Source organism: Falco punctatus, assembly GCF_963210335.1.
Source record: "Falco punctatus genome assembly, chromosome: 4".
Lineage (NCBI taxonomy): Eukaryota > Metazoa > Chordata > Aves > Falconiformes > Falconidae > Falco > Falco punctatus.
Window position 1 is genome coordinate 43,302,606 of NC_137583.1, and position 23,876 is coordinate 43,326,481.

General features: G+C 36.6%; 1 protein-coding gene across 1 annotated transcript in view; it reads left to right on the top strand.

The window, feature by feature from the left end:
* The window catches only part of CLEC16A (C-type lectin domain containing 16A), an 81,584-nt gene that overhangs the window by 36,154 nt on the left and 21,554 nt on the right, over nt 1-23,876 (top strand). The window contains exons 16-20 of the mRNA XM_080387019.1: nt 1,069-1,197; nt 6,191-6,311; nt 17,441-17,592; nt 18,271-18,475; nt 19,804-19,971. Coding sequence (XP_080243145.1) covers nt 1,069-1,197; nt 6,191-6,311; nt 17,441-17,592; nt 18,271-18,475; nt 19,804-19,971 — 775 coding nt within the window. The remainder of the gene's footprint in view (nt 1-1,068; nt 1,198-6,190; nt 6,312-17,440; nt 17,593-18,270; nt 18,476-19,803; nt 19,972-23,876) is intronic.

Sequence of the window (23,876 nt, forward strand, 5' to 3'; positions counted from 1 at the left end):
TTAGTATTTTCACTTTCAGCAATTGAGTTTCCTTTTTTAATATTCTTCACCTTTATGATGTAAAATGCTGTTTAAACCAGCATACATTCATGTGAATTGCATCTGAAGTAGTTATTTACTTGTTACAAATTTTAGGTTTGTGTTCTCATTTGTTCCTGCTGTCTATGTAAATTTCTATATCTTTCTACACATTAATTGAATTTGTTAATTGTAGATGCTGAAGATTAATTGTTCTGAGGTCAGAAAAATTGGCTAAAGACTGTTTTTGAGTTTGTATGTGTGCAAGGCAGCAGTTCAAGACTGCACTGTGAAAAGTCTGGACCTTGTTTCAGTCTGTTGCTTCTATAGTATCTGACTGTTACAAAGTAGCCAGGAATGCTTCTAGTTACAGTTGGCTATTTTGGAATGCCCATGTGACTGCATTTTTCTTCCATGCAGAATATTGTACAAGCTGTGGGAAGGGTTTTTGTATGTATTAGCCATTCCAGCTGGCTTTCTAGCAAAAAAGCTTGTTTTTCCAGTGTGTGTGTGTATATAATAGAACTTGGATGAAATTGCCCAAAGGTACAGAAGGATAGATATTTCATCCATCATTTATTCATCAAAATAAACAACCGTGTAAGGGAGAGACTCTGTTAGTGGCAAAGCTGAAGGGAATTGTGTGAAAGTTAATGTGTTATGAGAGACTAGAGAGTTCTTGAAGAGAAAAAGATAGGGGAGACTTTTTCTTGTGATTGAAGTAATTACAAATTTGAGTCAAAACTGAAAATAAAACCTGACAGACCTTGGTTTTTAGTACTCTTGAAATAGCTTTTCTTCTCTAATCTTTCAGAGTTCTTTCCTGTTTTTTTCAGTATAGAAGCTTCAACAGTGTGTTAGGGAACAAGGAGCAAATATAAAATAGAGATTGCATGTAGAGAGCTTAAAATTTAAGATGGATGGTGTTAAAAATTCTCAGAACTCTATAACAATTCCTTCCTCAACTTCACAACCGTGAATTGTATTTGCAAGTGAAGATGCAAATGCATATTGTTCTGTACAGTAATCAATGTTAAAATATTTTTATAGATTAAACCCATGAATGTAGAGTACTTGATGATGGATGCCTCAATCTTGCTGCCTCCAACGGGGACACCACTAACTGGTATTGATTTTGTGAAAAGATTGCCTTGTGGAGATGTGGAAAGAACACGAAGAGTGAGTAAGACTATTTTTCTTAGGTTCATTTATGACGGAATGATGCCAAAGGCTTAAGAAAATTCCAGAAATACAGATGTTTTTCCTTGAAAGCTTGAAGCTTCTTGATAGGAAATATCATCCATAAAGTTATGAAGACTTGATGAAGACAGGCCTGTGTGTAGAGGAAATAATACTTACCTGTCCCAGGTATAAAAACCTTTGTCTACAGTTTCTTGTGTATAGTCAATATGGCTTTGTGCCGGAGTTTTGTTTTTTAGGCTGTAGAGACATCTACATAAAAAGACATTTTGATGATACTCATTAATACATGACCAGTTTCCTTTCGTGATCTGCTATTTCAGTCCCTCTTTCATTATATTCCTGTAGTAGAATCTCCACTGGAAGGCCGGCTGGCTTAATATTGCTTGTGTTTCTAGACATAGCAAAAAATACAGTTCTGCTCAGCAGTGCTCATCTTGCTAAAGTAATTCATGATAGTGTTCTTGAGAGTGAGGAGAAAAATAGCAAAATATCTATTTTTATGACTGCCACAATTCATAGAGGTGGTAATGATGTTATTCACATCAGTATCAGCACTCTTGGAACGATCAGTTCTTGGCCCCTGTTGACAGTGTCCTATAAGCATTGCAGTGTCAGTAACTGTTAAAAGATATATTACTGCACAACATTATTGTTTGCAAACTACTTTTGTTCAGGTAGCTTTGCATTTATGTGTATGTGTAAGTATATTCAAGTACTCTTGAAGAAAACCTGTATTTATGGGAATCTTCTGAAAACTTCCCAATTCCTTACTTATTAAAAGCCACATAATTAGCCACATAATTTTTGTTATCACAGCAAGTTAAGTTTGATAAAGTATTGTGACTTGACTTTAAAAGTGTTGTTCTTGAAAAGCAAAAATGCTTCCTAGAATTCTCTCTGAGGCTTTAACAGAATGATACTTAAAAATGCACATTAATGGAAACTGACTGCTCCACGTTTTTTTCATGTGCTAAATAATGAATAACTTGGCTTCTGTTGGTTGAAATTAAAAAATCAATACAAATATTCTGTTAATTTTTTGGGATGAAAAGATCTTTCTCATCAGAAGAGCTCCCAGAATGTTTCCTTGTTGGTTCTCCTTCCCCTGATCACATTGTGCTAGAAGTTTTAGTGCTATTTTCTTCCAACTAGGCTACCTCTCTGAGGCTGAATTGCCATAACAGTATGCTGAACTTCAGGTGTATGCTGTGACATTGCTGCTACCACTTAACCTGCTGAGGCTTTTTCTTTTTTCTGACAGTTTCAAATGGGTAGGGATTCAATTCTGAGCATCCCATGGTATGATTCTAAAAACGTTCTCAGGTTTTATTTTACTAGTAAGTGAAGAAGTCCCATACTTCGATTATATCATGAGTTCTTAGCTGTTAGACATCAGAGCTTTTTAGGCTCTCACTTCTTTTTTTGCTATAGAAGGTCCCTTGAAGTGGCAGTTCTTTTCCTCTTAACTTTAGAAGGAACTCTCAGAAATCAGATCTTGAGTTGTCAAAGGCATATCTCCTAAATCCAGACAGGCAACCCCTATGAATTAAAACATGAAAATGACTACTAGTTTTTGGGCTGCTTTCTGAAAACAGCTGCTACTGCTTGATCAAGCCTTCTGCCCAGAATCAGATGCTCTTTTGAATTGTTGATAGTCCAGTTACTGCTTTTCGGTTGCATCTCTTCTTCTGATTTCTGTAGTCCTAAAGATGGTACTACTTTACCAGTTGCCTAGAATAATGCAAATACATTTACATGCTTATTTGGGAAGTAACAAACAGTATGGGTGTTGAACTCTGCACCTTTGAGCACACAGCAAGCAAAGAAATTGAGAGAAGGTTTTGAACTACCTGCGAGAACACTATTTCATGGGAATGTAATCAGATACTGATAGGTTTCCCTGCAAACTGCTATTTCTTTGTGTATGGTATGTATATATCAGTGAAGGAGTCAGTGCAAAGTATACTTCATCATAATGTGTAGCTCTTTAATGTAGATAGTAATTCATTTTTGTTCCTACTTAACCAAGAAAACAGAAGTCAGCTGAAAAAATTGTAGTCCACTGAACTGCTCTGCTGTTTTATTGAGATCTAATAAAATGTTACAGGAAGTCACAAATTGCATGTATTTGGATTTATATTGCTATTGCTAGCAGACTGAGGGGTATCGGTCTTATAGGAAGCACAATGTAGTTCCTTTTTCATCTGATGTTCTTACTTTTTTCTTGCAAAGGCTAAAGTTCTAGGGTTTTTTCCTACTCCTGTAGATAATTGTGCAGTAAATGCGATTACACGTTGGAGATGGGTGACATTAGTTTTATAGGGAACATATGCAAGGAAAATCAGTGGTCTGTCTAGGAGGGAAAGAGGATTGAGGGGAAAGTACGTGAAAGCAGGCTGGGTGATGGCTTCCCTCTGTATTAACAAAAAAAACCCCAAAGCCAACACCCCACACACACACACCCACACACACCTCCCACAAAAAAACCCAAACATACAACCATCAAAAAAACAACAAAAAAACCCCAACTGTTGTGTTTGACTTTTGGGTCACCAAAAATGCAAGGTTGTTACTCTTCCTGATTGAAGTTGGAAGCTTTTAAACTCAATACCATTAATTCTTCTTAAAGCATCTGGTAGTAAAACTACTTTATAGTAATCCTACTTAATTTCAGTAAATCCACAAATACATTAGAATGCAGTCTGCCTAAATAGGAGAGATCATCTGCCATTATAAAGTGACTACTCTTATTCATAAGGTAGTATTAATACTGTATTTTTGTTAGATACCCTTGACATTCATTGCTCCAAATAATTGTATTGCCCTATTAGATTTCAACAGCGCATGAAATTCATCTACTCTGGTGTCAGTTCCTGGAAGAGGCAGATACATCACTTCCTTCTCTTCTTTCCTGTTCTGCCAGAAGTTTCTGAAAGCATCACCAGTATGATAGCTGGACAAGCACTCACATTTCTGGTTCGTGGGAGCCACAGTTCTGTTGATTTTAAAAATAGAGGGCTGAAGGGTTTTTCCTTAAAGCAGTTTAGATTTGGTTTTCCTAATACTTCCTGCAATCTGGGAGTTCCTGGGCACTGCAGCTGTTCCATGAACTCGATGCTTTTACTGTAAGGCAGCAGTTAATTTACAGTATGCCACAAAATTACTCCATAGGAAAGAGTTTTAAAAACCAAAACACTGGTGGTAATAAAAAAATGATTTTTCATTTGCTGTACCAAAAATACAGTTCTTGTAGCGGAAGAGGATTATAAATGGTGCCTCTCAAAATGTGACTAATAAAATGGTAATTGTTCATTGGCACTTTTATTTAGTCTTTGTATAACATGTCATTAATTTCTAAATCAAAACAAAAATATTAGTTTCACAAAGCATCTGTTGGAAGTTCCTCGGAACTGGTGCAGCTTTCAAAATGCTTTGCCCCTATGTAGACCTGAGAATACAGATTAAGTTCTCCAAGAATGTTGTATTGTATGTGGTTAGTGTTGATGAACACAGCAAATTAAAATCAAAAATACCCACTGTTTTATCTCAAACTTGTAGACACCTGTAGTGGCTTGACTGTGGCTAAATGCCAGGTGCCCACCAAAGCTGCTCTATCGCTCCCCTCCTCAACTGGACAGGGGAGAGAAAATATAACAAAAGGCTCATGGGTCGAGATAAGGGCAGGGAGATCACTCAGGAGCTACTGTCATGGGCAAACCAGATTCGACTTGGGGAAAATTAGCTTTGTTTGTTAGCATTCAAATCAGAAAAAAACCCTCCTCTTCCCCACCCCTCTGTTCTTCCCAGGCTGAGCTTAATTCCAGATTTCTCTGCATCCTCCCCCTGAGCAGTGCAGGGAAACGGGGAATGGGGGTTACAGTTGCTTCATCACAGTTGTTTCTGCTGCTCCTTCCTCCTCACACTTTCCCCCTGCTCTGGCGTGGGGTCCTTCCCACAGGAGAGAATTCTCCATGAACTTCTCTAGCATGAGGCCTTCCCATGGGCTGCAGTTCTTCACACACTGCTCCAGTTCCCTTCAGGAACAGACTGCTCCAGCGTGAGTCCTCTGCAGGGTCACAACCCCTGCCAGCAAACCTGCTCCAGTGCAGGCTTCCCACAGGTCACAGCCTCCTTTGGGCATCCACCTGCTCCGGTGTAGGGTCCTCCATGGACTGCGGGTGTGGATTGGTTCCATCGTGGACCTCCATGGTCTGAGGGGGACAGCCTGCCTCACTGTGGTCTTCATCATAGGCTGCAGGGGAATCTCTGCTCCGGCACCTGGAGCACCTCCTCCCGCTCCTCCTGCAATGACCTGGGTGCCTGCAGAGTTGTTGGTCTCATGTAGTCACATTCCTCTCTCCTGCTGCCACAGATATGTTGGGGTTTTTTCTGTTGCTGATTAGCTCAGCCTTGGCCAGCGGTGGGTCCATCTTGGAGCTGGCTGACATTGGCTTCATTTGACATGGGGGAAGCTTCTGGCATCTTTTCACAGAAGCCACTGCTGTAGCACCCTGATAGCAGTCTTGCCAAGCAAACCCAGTACAAGGTCTCTGCCTGTGTGCTAGCTATTACAGTTTTAAGTTCAAAAGATGAGAGCGTCTGAAGATTGGTTGTCTGTAGTGTACAGGTACTGTAAATGCAGTCAGTCTTAAAATAATGTTTAAAAAGAAAAAATTGGGGTTTTTGCTTGAACAGCTCCTGTAATCGTTTGCCAGTCAGTCACAATCTGTGTAAGTGTGCCTGTGGGATAAAAGCTCTGCTGCTTCTGCTTCATTGAAAATAAGTAGTTATGTCTCGATTTCTTCAATATCCTTTTTTAACTTACTTGAAAATTAAGTTCTACTTTCTCAATTTAAAATGTTACTGCATGACAACAAACTCAGGGGTTGTAAAAACAAATATACATTTATAAGATTCTGTTAAAATATATAGTACTGAGTGCAGCAATATTTTTTTTTAATTTCTCAAGGCAATCAGAGTTTTCTTTATGCTTCGTTCACTATCGCTGCACTTAAGAGATGAGCCAGAAACTCAGTTACCACTCACAAGGGAGGAAGATCTGATAAAGACAGATGATGTTCTTGACTTGAGTAAGTAGTCCCTCAGTTTCCCAAACACTCTATGACATGTACAAATTGCTGGCTTTTTGGTGTGTTGTTTGTTGTTTTTTTTTACCAAGGATGACTTTATGAAGTTTGTCTTCTATTGTATTTGGATAACTTGTGGGTTTTGTTGGCTTTTTAAAAGAAACTGTGAATAAATATACCAGGGTTTACAGATTAGCACATAAAGGATTCGGAGTCCTTTATTTCATTTCCTGGTATGTTAATTTTCTAAATTAACTGATGCTAGGATTCTGTTTTCACCTATTAAAAATGCGCTTAAAGCAGTCATGAATTTCAAGAGACTGGAGATAATTACTCCAACAGCATCACTGCACTGTTTTACCAATAATGAGATTTGGTTGTCATCGTATCCCCCTGCCCTACCCTGGAGGAGTTGTTCTTCACATCTCTTCCATCATTTTAAAGTCGTTGTGTGGAAGGGTCTACCGCTATAGCTGAAGCGGATGCTGAGCTATTCCCAAGGGGAGTCAGTCTGTAATGTATAGAATAACCTTTTGATATTGAGTAGTACTTCTTACGAAGTAAAGACAAAGTCCTTCTTTCTGCAGTGTCATGGAGTACTACTGCACTCTCTGTACTGAAGAAACAAAAGTTGGAAGGAACAGAATCATGAAGTATGCTCTTTGTCTGCAAATTAAATATACCTGTGTTCATTTAACAGCAAAATATACATCTCTAGATGACCTCGTGTTACTAAACAGTACAGCTTTTAGACTAACTCTTGCCTAAATCATAAAGCTGTAATTTTACTGTCTCCAGCACTGACATTTTTATGAAACAATAACTTGTCGTGTTTTAAGTGAATCTTACTGGTGTGAGACATTAGGGTTTTGTTTAAAGGTTTAAAATATGTAGAGGAGTGTGCTTGTAGGCTAGGATTGAAAAGAAGGTGCATGATAATATAAATAACGTTAATTCATTTCTTGTAATCAAGACCTAGAAGAATTTGACATATTGGTGTCAGCTGATAAGTAGTTAACTTTTGTTCAGGCAGTTACCTTATTAAGAACTTGCAGGTACCATTCATAGCTTTAGAGGACATGTGATTGCTAAAATAGAGAGTGTATTTCCTAGGGCTCTAATTTGTGAAGGTTATTTTTCTTACAAAAGAAGGGGAAAAAATGCTTTATGTTTTAGATGTTAATTTTCTTTGATTCTCTGAGTAAGTGCTTGTTGATCTTACTCCAACTAAAGCGGTTACCCTAGTTGCCTTAGTAGGTGTTAGAAGATTATGTCCAGTATCTGAGACCTTTTTGTGCATCAAGTCAATCAAGAATATTAATTATCTGAGTGAAGGGGAAAACACTGAAATCAAGTGAGCTAAGCAGAAGTTTTGTGATATCAGAGCTGCTGCTTAATGGATAACATCCAGATTAAACCTTAAGCAAATAAATACCTTATATTTTATAATTACTAAAAATCATTAATTGTTTGAAAATATATTTGCTTGAAATACTGAAAATGTCAGAGGATACTCCCTCTGCCATAAAGCCCAAGCCATGCAGCTTAGAATGAGAATAAACTCATTTATCTGTAAATGTGGAGAGAATGCTATTGCTGTTAACTGAACTTGTAAAATTGTACAAGCTATAGGGTATGGACAAACATTTTACTAAGTAAATGTAAATTTTAGGCTACAGGAGGTGAGAAGATGCCAAGATATCAGTCCAGTGTTTGCATTTTTGGTAGCTACACATTTGATGGTGTGGAAGACTTGACAGTTGAGTCATCACAATTCCCATTTGTTGAATTTCTGTATTATTTAAAAGATTTAAGAAAATATACAGGGAAAATGCAACTTGAAGAACACATTTTAAGAAGTATTCTGTCCTGTTCTATTGGTATTGTTTTGGTTTGGTGAATTACATGGAATGAGCTTAATGCAAACTCATCACTTTTGGTCTTTCCCAAAGAGAAAGCACAAGATGTTGTTAATTACATTATGCAGTTATCTTTTTTTTACCTGACAGTTAATGTCCAAAATGTATAGTTACTGTTGACTTGCTAAAGGATTGGTAATACAGAATCAACTCAGTTTCCTATTCAAATCATTTAGGTATTTATTGTAATGTTGGCTCTTTTTCAGAGGGTGAGATGAAATAATGAATCAGCTTCTAGTGGAAAAAACCTGTTTTTCTTAGATTAACTGGAAATGTGATTATGAAGTTAATTTAAGAATATACCTAACAAAAGGTAGATCTGATTGAAATACTGTTTCTAAGTATTATTTATTCTTCCTCCCAACCCTGCAAAAAGACAAAAGGTGTACATTTTCTTCCTTGCTTATCTGTTAGTCTAGAGAAATGCTGATCACTCTTATTATAGAATTTAGTGGGCTCTGCCACTGGTATTGTGCAGTTCATTGCAGGTGTCTTTTTATTCATGACTTTCCGAAGGCAGTTGCTTTTACACAGAACACAAGGTATCCTTTTCTTGGAACATGTAGTTTAGACCATAGATTATTAATACTTCCCTCTGTATTGTATAATTGTTTGTGATTTTTATTACATGTCCATAATGCCAGATTAATTGCTACAGAAGTAGTTCATGCCCTTTATGTGTAATGGTATCCAAAGTTGTTTCCTGCTTCCAGTGTGGGATGCTAGATATAAACGATTAAAAGAGCCTGTATAGAGAAAAGTTGTAAAAAACCCCCCAGACCTACTAGCATGAAAATTACCTGCTTCAATTTGAATGAAGTGTTCTAAAATATAAAGATGTAATACCTACTATAAAAGGTGAGGTTTTACTAAAGAAGTTGTATTAAATTAAAATTGTACTGTTGATTTAGAACATCACCCTATTAGATTTAAACTCATTTGCTGCTTTAAGGCATATATAGTCCTCAGTGGTACCATCATTAACTTAAAATACATGTTTATACTGACCAATGTGAACGAAGGCAACAATGGTACTGAACTGCTTGTCACGTGGTACTTGTATGTATATGCATGAAGCTGCCATTTGTTAATATGTGTATACATTGATATGTGTTTGCACATATGCAAATATAACTAGGGAAGAAAAACATGTTCCATTGCCCTACCTGTGGAACCAGTGTTCTGGACCTCTAGGGACCCTTATAAGAAAGTCTTTTTTTAATAGTTTATCTGATAACTCAATTTTCAGAAGGCTTTATCCTTTCCACTCTTAACAAGCATAAATTCAAGTTAAAAATAAAATTTAAGTTTAAAAAATGTGTGTTTTAGATAAGATTATTAGAATTCTCCTTGTCAACATTAAGCTGTTTGAGAAAGTAAATGGTGGTATTTCAAGTAAAGAACAACACCAGGATTGACTGAATCCTTATTTAGCTTTGATTCATTTAAAGGACTGGAGGTGCTTTTTCTTTGAGTCAGGCTACTTACTTGTGCTTTTCTGCTTTCTTAATGGAAGGCAGCACAGATGCCTGCATGACAGTTTCATATGAAGTAAGCTATTTTATTGCTTGATAGTCCTCCCAACACCTTTGCTAAATTGTATTTTCCCAGTGCTCTTTTTTTAGAAGAGCTCATGGATTTCTAGCTAGTGATTTCTAGCTTGTCTTTTAAATCAGCAGACTGTTCTACAATGAATATTTTATTGTTTTCAAAATTATTATAGTAACAATATCAAATCTTAACTACATTGTTTATCACTTGATGTGTTAAAAAGCATTCAAGAAGGCTTACAACTGCAGTAGAAAAGCAGAAAGACTCAAAAATGTGGAATAGTGCTTAGAAACCATCTTGTAGGTAAGAATCTGTCAGGCTACACTCACTTTAATTTTTTTGTAATGCAATTTGAATCAAGCATATTACCATATGCTGGTAGCTTTTTGATTACAAAACCAAGAACTTGCTGAAAATAGCAATTACAATTTATTATACACAGAATTTGGGACAGCAGATCCATCCTTCTTTGGAGTAGAAAACCAAATTCTCGTTAGTGTAGACTTCAGCAACTGAGTTTATCTGTACAGAAAAAAAAAAACCTCTCTAAAGTGCTTCTCCTGGAAGGGGACATGTCACTCAAAATTAAGTACATGCATCCCTGCTGCTCATTGTGTGTTACTGGAATGTTTGAAAAGATATTTATTCCCAACCCCCCCACCCCCCCACTTTAGACATTTCTAAATGTCTTTTAGAAATTTAGTAGTTAACTTGAGCTGATTTTTTTTTTTAATTAAGAATTAAGATCAGTGCTTTTTTTACCAGCCAGGGGTTAACTACCAAACCAGTTTTTTCTGACATAAGTCAGAAGACAGAAGGATTGATGTAGGACTTTCAAAATGTCTGAATGCACAGATAGTGTATGTGTTTGTATTCTTTGGACAGATGGGAGCTGTTACAGGTTACATCAGTGTTAAACCTGAACCTTTTGCAGAGATATTTTGGTAGATCCAGTTGCCTCCTGAGATACTGTTTAGTAAACCTCTAATGCAGATAACAGACTTTATAAACAGTACATTGTAGTAAGAAGTGTTACACTCTTCAAGAGTATTACAGTTGTACTATTCCTTATGTGTGCTGTTACATATTTAAGTTTAAATACAGAGTATCCACATAATGATGGCAGTTCTGTGCATTAATGTATTCACTGCTTTCTGATCTTTTCACAGACGGTTTTAGTCTTGATTTTGGGACCACAACATGTAATTACAGCCATGGATTTTTCAAAGCTTGGGTCTTTCCATATATTCCAGCATTTATTAGTAAACATTTTTTTTCCACAGCTGGCAGAGTTACAGAAGTTCAGTTAACCTTATTGCTTACCCCGCTATTGGTGAAAACAGCCTTTATCTGAAGAGAGAGCCAGTCAGTCTGGGATCTCAAAATTTTGAACAGACTTCTAGCCTGTTTCCAAAAACTGAAATAAAATGAAAAGGGCTGTAAAAAGCCCTCCTGTTGGGTCAGACTCCTGTCTTTGAGTCAGAATATGTTTTGAACAATCAGTGCCTGACATGGAGTTTCATATGTTGGCTTCAAAAGACTTTTCTTTCCTGGTTAGCTAGAAAGGCATAGACTTATACCATCTTCATGTCAAGTCGACAGGCATTAGTAGTGTTCTGAAGAAATGGCACTGGTATCTGTGCCCACAAAATATGGTCATGTTTCAGGTGTTTCTTTGGGAGGAGATTTTCTTGTCAGTAAATGGCTAAAATAATACTGTATAGCACAGATACAGATATTTGGATCTGATCCTGTTTCTTTTTAGTAAGTGGCTTGCTGAGTATGCATGACTATGGGGTTGGTGTTAGCTGTTTTTTCCCTGTTATGTTCTGTTGTTTTGGTGGGGGTTTTTTTAGCCTTTTCCTTGGGACATTTACCTTTTTTCCTCCATTGCTTCTTCCCACCTACAACACTGTGTTCTTTGCTCAGAGTCATCCAGAGTTGGTTTGTGATTTTTTTTTTTTTTTTTTTAGTTCTAATATTTTTAAGGCTTCTGGCAGATACTCTGCATTCATGGGGGCCTTTAAGTGAAGTTCCACATTGATGTGTGCATCAGTTTATGTATTTTGATTGGTAACACTTTCTATACTGCTTATTACTGCTATTGTTATTTAAACTACCTGAATTGGGGTAGTACAGTGACATAGTGTGTATGATAGCATGAGGACATAGTTTCCAGTTCATGTCTCTTCATTGCCGAAGAGAGACCAGAGAATATCAGCATTTTGGCATAAAGCATATGGGATACACACTATTGCATAAGTACCATATCTTGGGAGGAGACTTAGCAGTTGGCAAAATGTGACCCCCCAAAATTATAATTGTGTGCCTTTTTTAGTTATCACTTTGGAGATATTTTTGATTTAACAGATCTTCCTCTATCCACATTACAATGCTTTTTAATTTTTTTTCTGAACACTGAGATGCCTCCAGTGGTTGTGCTCATTCATATATGTACAGTGTCAAGAAGGAGTAGAGGTTAACAAGATCCAGTAATTATTTCCACAGCTGTTTTGATTTTGAAAAAACCTGCAAAACTCATCTTATCAAAATGGCTTTTTTTCTGAATACAATGCTGGTGTTCTGTGGAAACTTGATGAGAAAGGTTAAATATTCATGTAGAGAAGCATTTTAATATTTTGATGTTCATGGTAAACCTTCAAGTGTAGTTGCAAGGTTGTCAGCACTGTATGTGACTGTACATTTAGAAATGAGTCAGGTGTTCCACAGAAGATTCATTCCATGCTGCTGGGTATGCTGCTACAAGAATGATATATACTGTTACTTGTCAATATTGTTTTTTACTGTAAATAGTTTTGAAGGACTTGCGTATTATGTGATAACTGCCTGCCTTAGGCTGCATGTGAGTTTGTAGGTTTCTTCTGTAGGTGGCTTCTCTAATCTTGTTCAGTAGCTCACTGTTTCAGTGAAGCTTAATAGCAGCTTCAAATTAACAGCCTCCGTGCTTGGTTTCAGGCTGCTGATCCTGTTAGTGACAATGTTTTAAATGTTATAGTTAAGAGGTAAATAGTAATACCTTTTGAAACTTCTATTTCTTTGCTAAAACTGTAAAAAGTAAAAAAAAAAAAAATTACACTATGAACAAAGAAATGTTATAGTTAAGTCACCTTGTTCACTCTGTCTCCATCAAATATACAGCTTTTATAAAGGCCATCATAGTCAGCATTGTGGGTTGTTGGCTTTTTTTAATAAGATCTGAGGAAATTTTATTGTAGAATGCATATTGGAAGGAACCTCAGGAGGTCATCTAGTCTAGCCCCTCTGCTCAAAACAGGGTCAGCTAGAGCAAGTTGCCTAGGGCTCTCATCAGTCAGGTTTTGCATGTTGTCAGCAGTGGAGATTTTGCAGCATTGCTGGCAACCTGTTGCAGTGTTTGACCACTTTCACAATAAAAAAAAAAAAGTGGGTTTTTTGTTGGGTTTCTCCCACCACAACGTTTTTGTGGAGTTCCCTGTGTTTCAATTTGTGCTCAGCACTTCTTGTCTTGTTATTGGATACCACTGGCTTCATCTTCTTTAGTCTCTACAAACAGGTTTTCATAAGCCTCTTAATAAGAGGCTTTATTGTAGGGCATATGCATTTTTCTTCTAGTAAATATCTTCCAAGGAATATAACTTACTATTTGAGTCCTTATCCAGTTACTTTGCAGGTCTGTTCAGTGAACATATACAGTACAGTATAGCCAAGAAAATGAAACTTAATTCAGTTTATTTGCATAAGTAGCATTTAATTTGGACATAAACAGCCTAGGTAAATGAAAGCTTCCTTCTGTAGCTTAGTAAGAGATTTTCACTGTGGGGAGGTAATAAAACCTGCAACTCAAATGATCTTTAACATGACTTGTCCTTTGGTTTACATTCTGCAATGTGTGCCCTGGGTTTCTCCTCAATTTGTCTTGCCTTCTCAACTCATATTTTTTCCCTCTTTCCAAAGTCATCTTAAACCTCACTGCCTTTTTCCTGAATCTTTCTTTTTATGCAGTAAATCTTAACGTAGTCTTTTTCTTTTATAAAAAGTCTTCAGTATTAAAACTGCCTTTGAGACCCATTTCTTTATCTGAAATGGGTGTTGAGAAATGCATTAAAGAAGACTTCTTCTTTGAAAGTAGTTAGCATTTCTTGCAAGCACAGAGATTTCAAGTTACTCCTAGCAGCTGTTACTGCTCTTTTCTGCTGTTCCTCATGGAAAGAGTCTACCCTGCTTGAGAAGGGTGGTGGCATCCTGTCCTGACCAAGAGGAGGGACCAGTATGCACACGGGAATTCTGACTTTTCTACTGGACAAAAGAGCTGGCAAACATAGTGAGAAAGTAATTCTGAGCCTCTCTGAAAGAGGGCTGTTTATTGTGAAGAGTAACAGAAAAAAAAACATTTTAAACTGTTCAACAACATGGCCAAAACATAGGTTGTCAAAAACATTTTGTTTAGCAGTGTTGCATCAGTGAGCCATTCAATCTGTGGTTCACTTTAATCCCCAGATCAAATTTCAATAGTACTGAAGTTTACAGGGCTTGAAATTTTCGTCTATGTGGTTGCATATCTGTTACGTAGCATGGCTGTAAGTATTTTCAGATCAGTTCACTGGAAACACGTTTAACCGCATTCTCTTCTGTTTTTGTCATAAAGGATGACTGTAGCCTACAACCCTTCAGCAGCTGTTAACTAAAAACAGTCATGTAAAGGGGGTACATTCACTTGTATAAACTCAAAAGATTCCTGTAACAGTTGCCTAATAAATGAGTAATTTTCCTTTCTGTTCTTTGATAAAGTTCTACAGTAGTGCTTTAATTTTTTTTGAGATCTAAAATGAAAACTGTGCTCTGGAAAACAACTTCTGTCCTTTGAGTTCTTTAAGTACTAGGTTTTTGTAGTCAGACAGTAGAATTTGTACAGCAGTAATTCAAAGTATTTAAGTCTTCTTGTTGCACTAAAAACTGTATAAATACTGGAAAAAACAAGTATTTGAGAATTTCACAACTCCGTTGTTGTGGCCTATATGTTAAGAATCTCATGATAGATTATTTACAAAATTCAGCAACCTCACATATTGTATGTTTAGAGAGGTCCAAATCCAGTTATTTCAGGTCTTGAGAAGAATAGGGCTGTTCCAGGAATTTATATCAACCAAATATGTTGATGGATGGACTAATTGGATTAGAGAATGAAAAATGCAATAAATAAATACAGAGTCCCAAGTTAAGAAATGAGACATGTTCTAGAGTCCTGTTCAAAACGCGTTGCTGAAAGCCTTCAGGGCTTGGTAACACTAACATGCTTGTTGTTAAAGCTGCTTCAAAAAAGGTATCTGCTATAAAATTGTATGCAGTATAAAGACTGGCCATATAGTAAGCCCATCCTTGTTTAGTCATACCAACTGTTTGAGAATTAATTCCTTCTCAGTTAATGGCTATATTCATAGGAATTTTGTTTTGTTCTGGTTCTGTGGCTTGGAAAAAAAATCATTGCATGTATCCTGTGCATTACACATGACTTCCTCTGAAGCCAGTTCTGTTTGAACCAAAGTGTATTTCTAGAAAAATGTTAGTTCTTGATTAAAAACTTTGTCCTAGTAGGAAAGAGCTACCAGTTGTGTATTTTTATCAATTATTTTCACCATGGAACTGCTGCCATTTGTAGGTTTTGTCTATTAGACCTGGCCCTGTATTAAATTTCTTATCCATTTGTACTGTTTAAGTATGGTGTACTATTTATGTATGAATTAAAATCTTCCTGCCTCCCAGGTATTCTTTAAACTATTATTTGAAGTACTGAGCTTTCTGTTCGGGTTTTTTTTTTGTTTGTTTGTTTTTTAATTAATTTTCGTGTCAGTTTTTGTTGTGGTCTTTCAGGTTAGCTGGAAAGGACCTCTTGGTTGTGGTATGTGGGTTTTTTTGGGGGGAAGAGGAGGCTGGTTTTGGAAGGAATGTTTGTTTTGGGGTTTTTTAAACTTGAAAACCTGTGGTGATAGAAATTCCACAAGTTTTTTGGCTAACCTGCTGTGCCGTATTGTGCACAAAAGAATTTCTTCCACCTCCCAAACTGTAATTTGTGGATGTTGTCCCTGGTTGTATGACCTGCCACTGCAAAGAGCTGTATGCTTCCACTTGTAACTTGTATCTATCCCACATATGTTTCTAGCATGAAATACAGTGTTAACTACTTGTTTAGATGTTTGGACAAGTAAATTTAAGTTTTACTATTTTGTATAACCTGGAGCCTCATTCCTGTCCATTTAGCTAATTTTTTTAGGTTTAGGTTTTTTATCAAAGATTTCAGTATGTAGACACATGTCTGAAAATATAGCATCCTTAAAAGTAGTATGTATATGTGGAATAGGAGGAGGGGAAAAGCAGCAATTAACAGCAATTGATTCCTATAGCATTGAACCCTCATTTTAGGAAAGGCTGTTTGAACAAGTAACTCCAGATGCTGTCTATCAATGCCTTAGCAATGCTAAGGAATGAGAGCCCTAAGGAGAATGGCTATGATAGAAGCAAAATATAGAACTCTGTGCTTTCACATAGTATGGTTTCTACCCTAAAAAAAAACAAAAACAACCACAACTAAACAAAACCTAAACAAAACTTTTGCAGGAAATAGTTAAAATGCTGCAACTTAGCTGGCTAAATCCATCTAATTGTGGAGTACCATCTAGAATGGCAAAGATGATAAACCAGTAGGACAGCGTGTGTGGTCACAGAATCTTTTACTTGCTACAAATTGTACTAGATGACAGAGAGGAAAAACCTGTGTGTATTAAGTATGTGAATGAAAGTATAAATTTGTAAGATAAGCAAAGGTCTGCTAGGAGGTGTCGGTGTCAGTTATAGGGTACTCAGTAGACCTCAGCTGGTGTAAAGAAGGTGACTTAGTCAATTTTCAAGAATGATGGGTTTGAACTAGAACAGGTGCCGTGAGGACATACAGGAAGATCAGGGAATGTTTTTGGTTTTTTTTATTTACTACCTTAGATCTGTACTTTGAGGCTTGTTTGAGGGGTCCTAGAATAGTGGTTGAGTGTGGATATGTTTATTCATATATTCATAAAATGGGTGGGTAAAGGAAACAAATGTCACCTCACGTAACAAATATTGGCAAAAACTTGATAGAGTTTACCTGGCGAGTCCATGGAGTCTTGAAGTGGAAAGGCTTCCAACAGTCAGAATAGTCAGGTTTTAGACCTGTGTGTAACTTGTGTCAGAATGGAGCCTAAGTTTATAATGAGGTGGATGTAATTACCTGCAGTGGTGTAGGACTCTTATCTGTGGACTTCCGACAAGACTCTTTGAGATGTCCACTTAGTGAGAAAAATCAGCACTGTTGCAATTTCACCCCTGAAATGAAATGACTTTTTATACTAAAAGGTAATGAAGGTGGTAAGAGAAAGCAAGGTGCATATAGTACACATCTTATGCCTAACTTGTAAGATACCTGAATCACTGTTATTATTCTGCCCTTTCTATGTAATTATAAATGATAGGGAAATGTAAAATATATTTTAAAGAAAACCCCTTGAATAACTTTAAACAAGTGTTGTAAAAATGATTACACTTTTATATATTAATATTTTGTTACACGAAACAACCAAAATCCAGAATCCTTAACTTCAGTAGCTATGTAACTTTTTTCCTTTCTTCCTTCAGATAACAGCGATCTAATTGCTTGTACAGTCATAACAAAAGATGGGGGTCAAGTTCAAAGATTCCTGGCTGTGGATATTTACCAGATGAGTTTGGTTGAGCCAGATGTTGCCAGACTTGGATGGGGTGTCGTTAAATTTGCAGGTCTTTTGCAGGTAAGAGAAATTTTAATCTGGGTGGTTACTTTTTCTCAGCTAAAACTCTACATTTATGCTGGATAAATAGTAATACCAATATTAGCTTATATATTTAAGCTCTGTACCATGCTTACTTGTTTCTTCTGTTACTAGTCTTTTTTTCTAGTTCCTGCTTTTTAAATTATTTCTGGTTTCCTGAAGTTAACATAGCTAACTAGAGGCACACTTGAAAATGAGGTAACTTCCCCGGTATATATTGGCCTGTGTTCATTTGAACACTGAAATCATATACAATTAGTATTAAGTCCCAAGCACTTTCCTTATGGGTAAGGAAGATAACATGTTGTAACTTAAAAATGATGTGTGCTTACCTAATTGATTTTAAAAGCTTTAAGAAGATTCTCTCATTTTTATGTCTCTCTTCTTGCCTTAGTCAGCACTGTTTGTATGTCCTGAAAAATCACTATGCTCAAATATCTTAATTGAATTTAAAACTGACTTAATCTCTACGAGTACTAATTTCTGAAGAGCTATATCAAAGATTGTGTTTGATGTGCATTTTTTTAAACACAGAAGCTGGTTGTTCAGGAGCTGTAGTGGAGGATTCATAGGGTTTTCTTTTCATGTTGATGTTTAATCTGTAGTTCGAAAATGCTAACTTTTTTCATTAGCTACTTACCTTCTGTTTCTTTTTAGGATATGCAAGTGACGGGAGTAGAGGATGACAGTAGAGCTCTGAACATAATAATTCACAAGCCTGCCTCAAGTCCTCATTCTAAGCCCTTCCCCATCCTTCAAGCTACATTTATTTTTTCTGATCACATTCGCTGCATTATTGCAAAACAACGTCTTGCAAAAGGCCGTATCCAAGCTCGGCGTATGAAAATGCAGAGAATAGCAGGTGAACAGTTACTTTTTCCATGATTCTAACAAGACTTGTATGATATAGCAAGACATTCTGTAACATAAGGATATGTTAGAAAAATCTAAGTAGTGATGTGCCACAGAAAACTGTAAACCAGTGTCTAGTTTCCAAGCAATGGATTTTTGTTGGAGTCAAATATGTTTTTTCATATTTAATGATAGACACATCAAAGAAAGGATGAAAAAGAATCATGTCTTGTTACCGCTAGCTGCCAATCATTTCACAAAATTCAGCATTTCTCTTCAAATGTAATTCAGCAATTCAAAATTCAAATGCCCTGCTTAAAAAGCAGTTGTTCTCCTGCCTCAGGACTAAATTGGAGCTCAGCTTACCCAAGTCCTGAGTTGAATGGTACCCTCATGGTGTTGATGATGATGTTTAATGCTTAGATGTGGTGATGATGGACAATCCAAAATGTTAAGTGGAGTACCAGCAGAAATATTTCTGTTTGGAGGAAATGCATGTGCAGAGATGAAGGAAAGTGTTAATTTGAGTAACTATCAAAAAGTGATTAAAATATTACTTAAATATTCAAGTGAGTGAAGAATAGATTGAAGCTTACTAGTAAACTGAGTGAATTGGGGAGCATGGAGAAGAAAATTGAAATATAGAGAGGAAAAGAGGTGGGCAAATGAAAAAGGACAGCAGCTATCACAGTTACTTGGATTGTCCAAGAACAATAATGAACCAGTCAGACTTGTGAAAAAGTATCATAGCTGGTATTAAAATTGAGTTGGCCAGAAAATTATAGATGGGTTAAGATTATTTTAGTGTCTTATGGTTCTGTAAGAAGCCAAGTAAAAACTTTTATGCTTTGAGTTTACAAAATAGGTATTTCTTCTTTTATGGCTTGCTTCATGTTAAAGCAAGTTTGAGATTAATACAGGCCTTTCAGTATTAAAGTTTTAGGTAATGGTAATGCAAAGGCCTTTTTATTGATGGGGTTTTTTTTTGCCAGTTTAAAGCAAATTATCTTTTTAAATGGCTTTCTGCAGTGTTCAGTTGTTAACTAATGAATGACTTTGAGCTTATTGTAATCCTTTCTTTTTCTCTTCCACTGTATTCTGAGGCTTCCTTAGTGTGAATGTGGGGCAGACAGCAGTGGTAGAAAAGGTTGCCAGAAATGTTCTCTATCTTCTTTTCTGATGCAATTGTAACCATAATTAAGAGGTAAATGCAGGACAGTTATGTAAATCAATCTGGTTTAGTTTAAGATCCTGAGCAAACTATCAATTTTATTTTCACCTGCTTGCTCTTTTACGTATTTTTGAGTAACAAAAATTATCAATTGTGATTAAACATAGCTCTCCTGGATCTTCCTGTTCAGCCTTCAACTGAAGTTATGGGTTTTGGACACAGCTCTACAGCTACAGCCCAGCACCTTCCATTTAGATTTTATGATCATTCACGACGTGGTAGTAGTGATCCTACAGTGCAGCGCTCTGTTTTTGCATCTGTTGACAAAGTTCCAGGTACGATTAGCATTTGTTAAGAAGCAGTTTTTGCTTTGTGATTTGTTTCTGCAAAAGCCAAACTGTAACTTGCATAAGCAGTTGAAAGACTACTGTGATATGTTTCTGAATATGCAAACTCCAGGGTGAAGCTTATGGGAAAAATTTCCCCCTAGAGAAACAAGTAATACTGGGTATGTATTCCAGGTACATTGTGAGCAATACATCCGTGACTGTTTCCCCAAATACACTGAAAGTGTATTGATACTTTGCCTTCCTTTACAAATTGAGTTAATTTAAATCTTTTTCGCATACTCAGTTTTTCTGCAACACACCTGTCAGTTGTGCATAGTTCCTCCTTTAATTTGGATGTGATAATTTTTTTGCCAGTTTGTAACAATAACTGGAATACTGTGCACTGCTTTGTTTACCTTAAAGTTAGCAAGACACAAAAAGGCCACAGCTACTCCTAAAACATTAGCTTGGAACTGGGGTTAAAGGAACGATTCTAAATCAATGAGCTTTTTGCTTTGTTGTCTCCTTATTGTCTGTTTCACAAATTGGCTTCTCTGCAGAGTTTTCTTTCTAGATGGTAAACTTTTCTCCTTTTGGATTGAGTAATTTTAAAGTTGAATCTTGTACTGCTTGAAAGTACATAATTTTTCTGTATTATACAAAAAGGTGCAATCTTATTACTGCTGGCTGCCAGTAATTTCACAAAACTCAGCATTTCTTTTCAAATCTGATTCAGTGATTCACATGCCCTGCTTAAAAAGCAGATGTTCTGCCTCAGGACTAAATCAGAGCTCAGCTTCCCAAGTCCTGAGTTTAGGGAACAGAAATCATAAATGTATTTGTATTGAATTTGTCATTATTGAATGGTCAAGCTTTTCAAAAGACAAATGTATGTTGTATGATGGGAATATATTTCCTTATTTGACTTGACTTGCATGGAGAAGGTTTGGTTGAAAAGATGACAGTGTTACTCTTACAGAATCGATCTTCTCTTGAGTGTGCTTGTGTTCATAACAAGTGACTTCATCTCCTAATTATTATTTTTTTTATAAGATGACAGGGGAGATAATGGGTTTGGTGCAACATGGTAGTTTATTGAAACAACCACATACTTAACTATGTATTCCAGGAAACTGAGAATTCTGCAGTATGCACATGCAAATCCAGAGAAAAAGTGTTTTGAAGCTTTTATCTGATACCAAGTATAAGAAACCAAGCACAGAACACAAAGTATTTCAAATGCTGCATTATTGAAATGTATTTTATGATGGCCAGTAATACAATGCAAATGGATTTAATCTTAAGAGATCTTACAGTTCAGGCTGTCGTTCACGTGGAACTAAGAGGGCAGGAAAGTTTTCTCTAATTTAAGAGAACTATTTACATCAATTGCTGAAGAAAAAGTTCCTTTAAATAAAAGCTGAGAAGCTGTTTAGGTTTTGGCATGAAATTTTGCTGCTGTTACGTGAAACGTGGCAAAAGTATAACTGTTGATACATATTTTATGAAAGAAACACAGCATTATGAAACATTGTGATTATGGAAACAAGATCTTCTCCAAGGAACTGGGAAGGTACATCTTTACAGTAATAACTTACTGAGTCTTAAGTAGAAAGTTATGTTGAAGCAGAATCATGACTACTGGAAAGGAAATATTTGTAACGAACCTCTATCACAAGTTGAGGGTCCTAAAGTAGTAACAAAGGCATATCTAGAACCTTTTTGAGTGTAATTTCCTGTTGCCATGATTAATTCTGTTCACCTTTGCAGCTATTTCCTGAAGGAGTTTCCCAATTAGAATACTTATTCTTGGTCAGTGGTTTCCCACTTAGAGTATTTTGAATGATTTAGACTCACCTTTCCCTCCTGTCTAAACTACCTTCCTGTGGCACACTTAATATCCTTCCTCTGCAGCTGTATTGGGAGAGAAAATACATTAAAATCATTTGCAAACAAACACTTCAGTGTAAGGACATGAATCCATGAGTGCTGTTCTGCAGAACCTTTAGGCAGGCAATCTTGCTGAATCAGGACAGCTTTTCCTATGATAGCCACAGTAGACCTTGTTGGCTTTGTCAGCTATTTTGGTGGGGATGGAAGATTTCTACTCCCTTGAAGTGCAAATCTTTTGTGGGTATAGAATGTCTTGGGTGGGTACAAATTTTTCCAGTGCTATAAGGGAAACAGTGTATTGGTGTAAGCACTTTTATACCAGTGACTTCAGTAACTGTTCCAAAACCAAGTTCCAATCACTTTAACAGGTGGCTTTGCCTCACTCTTGTGGTCACAAGTCCATTGATTATTGTTTCCTATCCTAACTGGTATTTCAGAGTATGAACTATGCATAAGAGACCTAATGCACATTTGCTATATTAAAAACTGTATGTATCAGTGGCCCTGAGTGCTATAGAAGTCTTTCACATTTGAAGTAGTTTAGTTTGTGTTTAACTTTTTGCAGACTATCAGGCGTCACTGTGTGTAACCTCAGTTTAACTTAACCTAAATGATTGTAGAAGATCAATCAGTTTGGTTTCTGAAATAAAATATATGAATTTATTTGCATTTATGGAATAATTAGTTGCTTACTAAACTGTTTTGGGTTTAACTGAAATAATATCTCCTGCCATGGTGGTTATTTAATTCTTTTAAGTGGTGTTTGTGTTGGACATAATGAATTGTACCTTAAGAGAAAAGCTTGGTAGAAGTGGCACTTGCCCATCTAAAACTATGATGCAAGTACTACAGCAATTCAGATAGCACTGTGTTTCTGCAAGTGGTTTTGAGCCTAGTTCTTGAGTATAAGCACGAGAGGTAGAGGGTAAGAGGTGGGATTGCAGATTAAGTCAGATTATTAACAGGACTGATGCTTGATAGTTTTTTTTCTGTATCTTCCTTTCTTCATCCACTCCAGGGTTTTGCCTTGTGACACCACCCATCAGTGTGTGTTGCCACTAATAGCATTTTCCTGACTTGTCTGTGTTTTGAAGCTTTCATATGCTTCTTGGAGCAAGTTTTGACTGGCTGCCTACTGCATGGCACCAGCAAATGGCCCATGTGGAAGATTCTCTTACGTGAGTGAATCATCCATCCAATGCCATGGGGGGGTCCCCATATAAAAGAATAAAGATTTGTGTGGTGCATTTGCTTTCTTCCATACCTGATTATTAGATATTTTCCTTTTCAGTGTTCATTATTCAGTGAAGGCAACAAGTAGCGTATTGTTAAGTATTTTATAGTGCGGCTTATGGCTACTTTCAATAATTCTGGGGACTGCCAGTAAAAAGTAAAATTTTGCATTCATACTTTCCCATGTGAGAGCGAGGAGTGCTGCAGAAGCAGCTGAGCTGTGTACATCACCTGACATGCAACCCATGTTGAAGATACTTTTTTTGCTGTAAGAAGTGCTTCAGCTTCTGAAAAGCTGCTTTTAATCAAAGCTAGAAGAGATGACTATTAAGCTTCCAAGTACTAGGAGGAATGTCCACCAAAGGAAAGCCTTGCTAATAAAATTGAGAAATTTCTATAGGCATGCCATTGTGAGGAAAACTGCTGAGAACCGTGGAAGGGGTGTAATCTTCTAAAATAAGGGATCAAGGAAGTATGAACAATGCAGTGGTAGTTGTCTTCACGGGACTTGTGTGGGAAAGGCAGTTCGTGAACTTCTCTGTCAGAGCACGCTGTAAATTCTAGCATGTAATTCCATAGAATGCTATTATGCTACTATACTACCCTGTTGAATGCTATAGACTTTTAAGGTTTTGATCCTTCTGCCTTTTTATAATACCGATGCAGTTCAAGACCAGATTATTGACTTCTATTAAAAAACCCAACCTATAAGTTAAAAAATCGGTTGAAAAATCAGAGCAAAGGGGGAAAACAACAGCTAATTGAAAGATACAGTAAAGGACAGC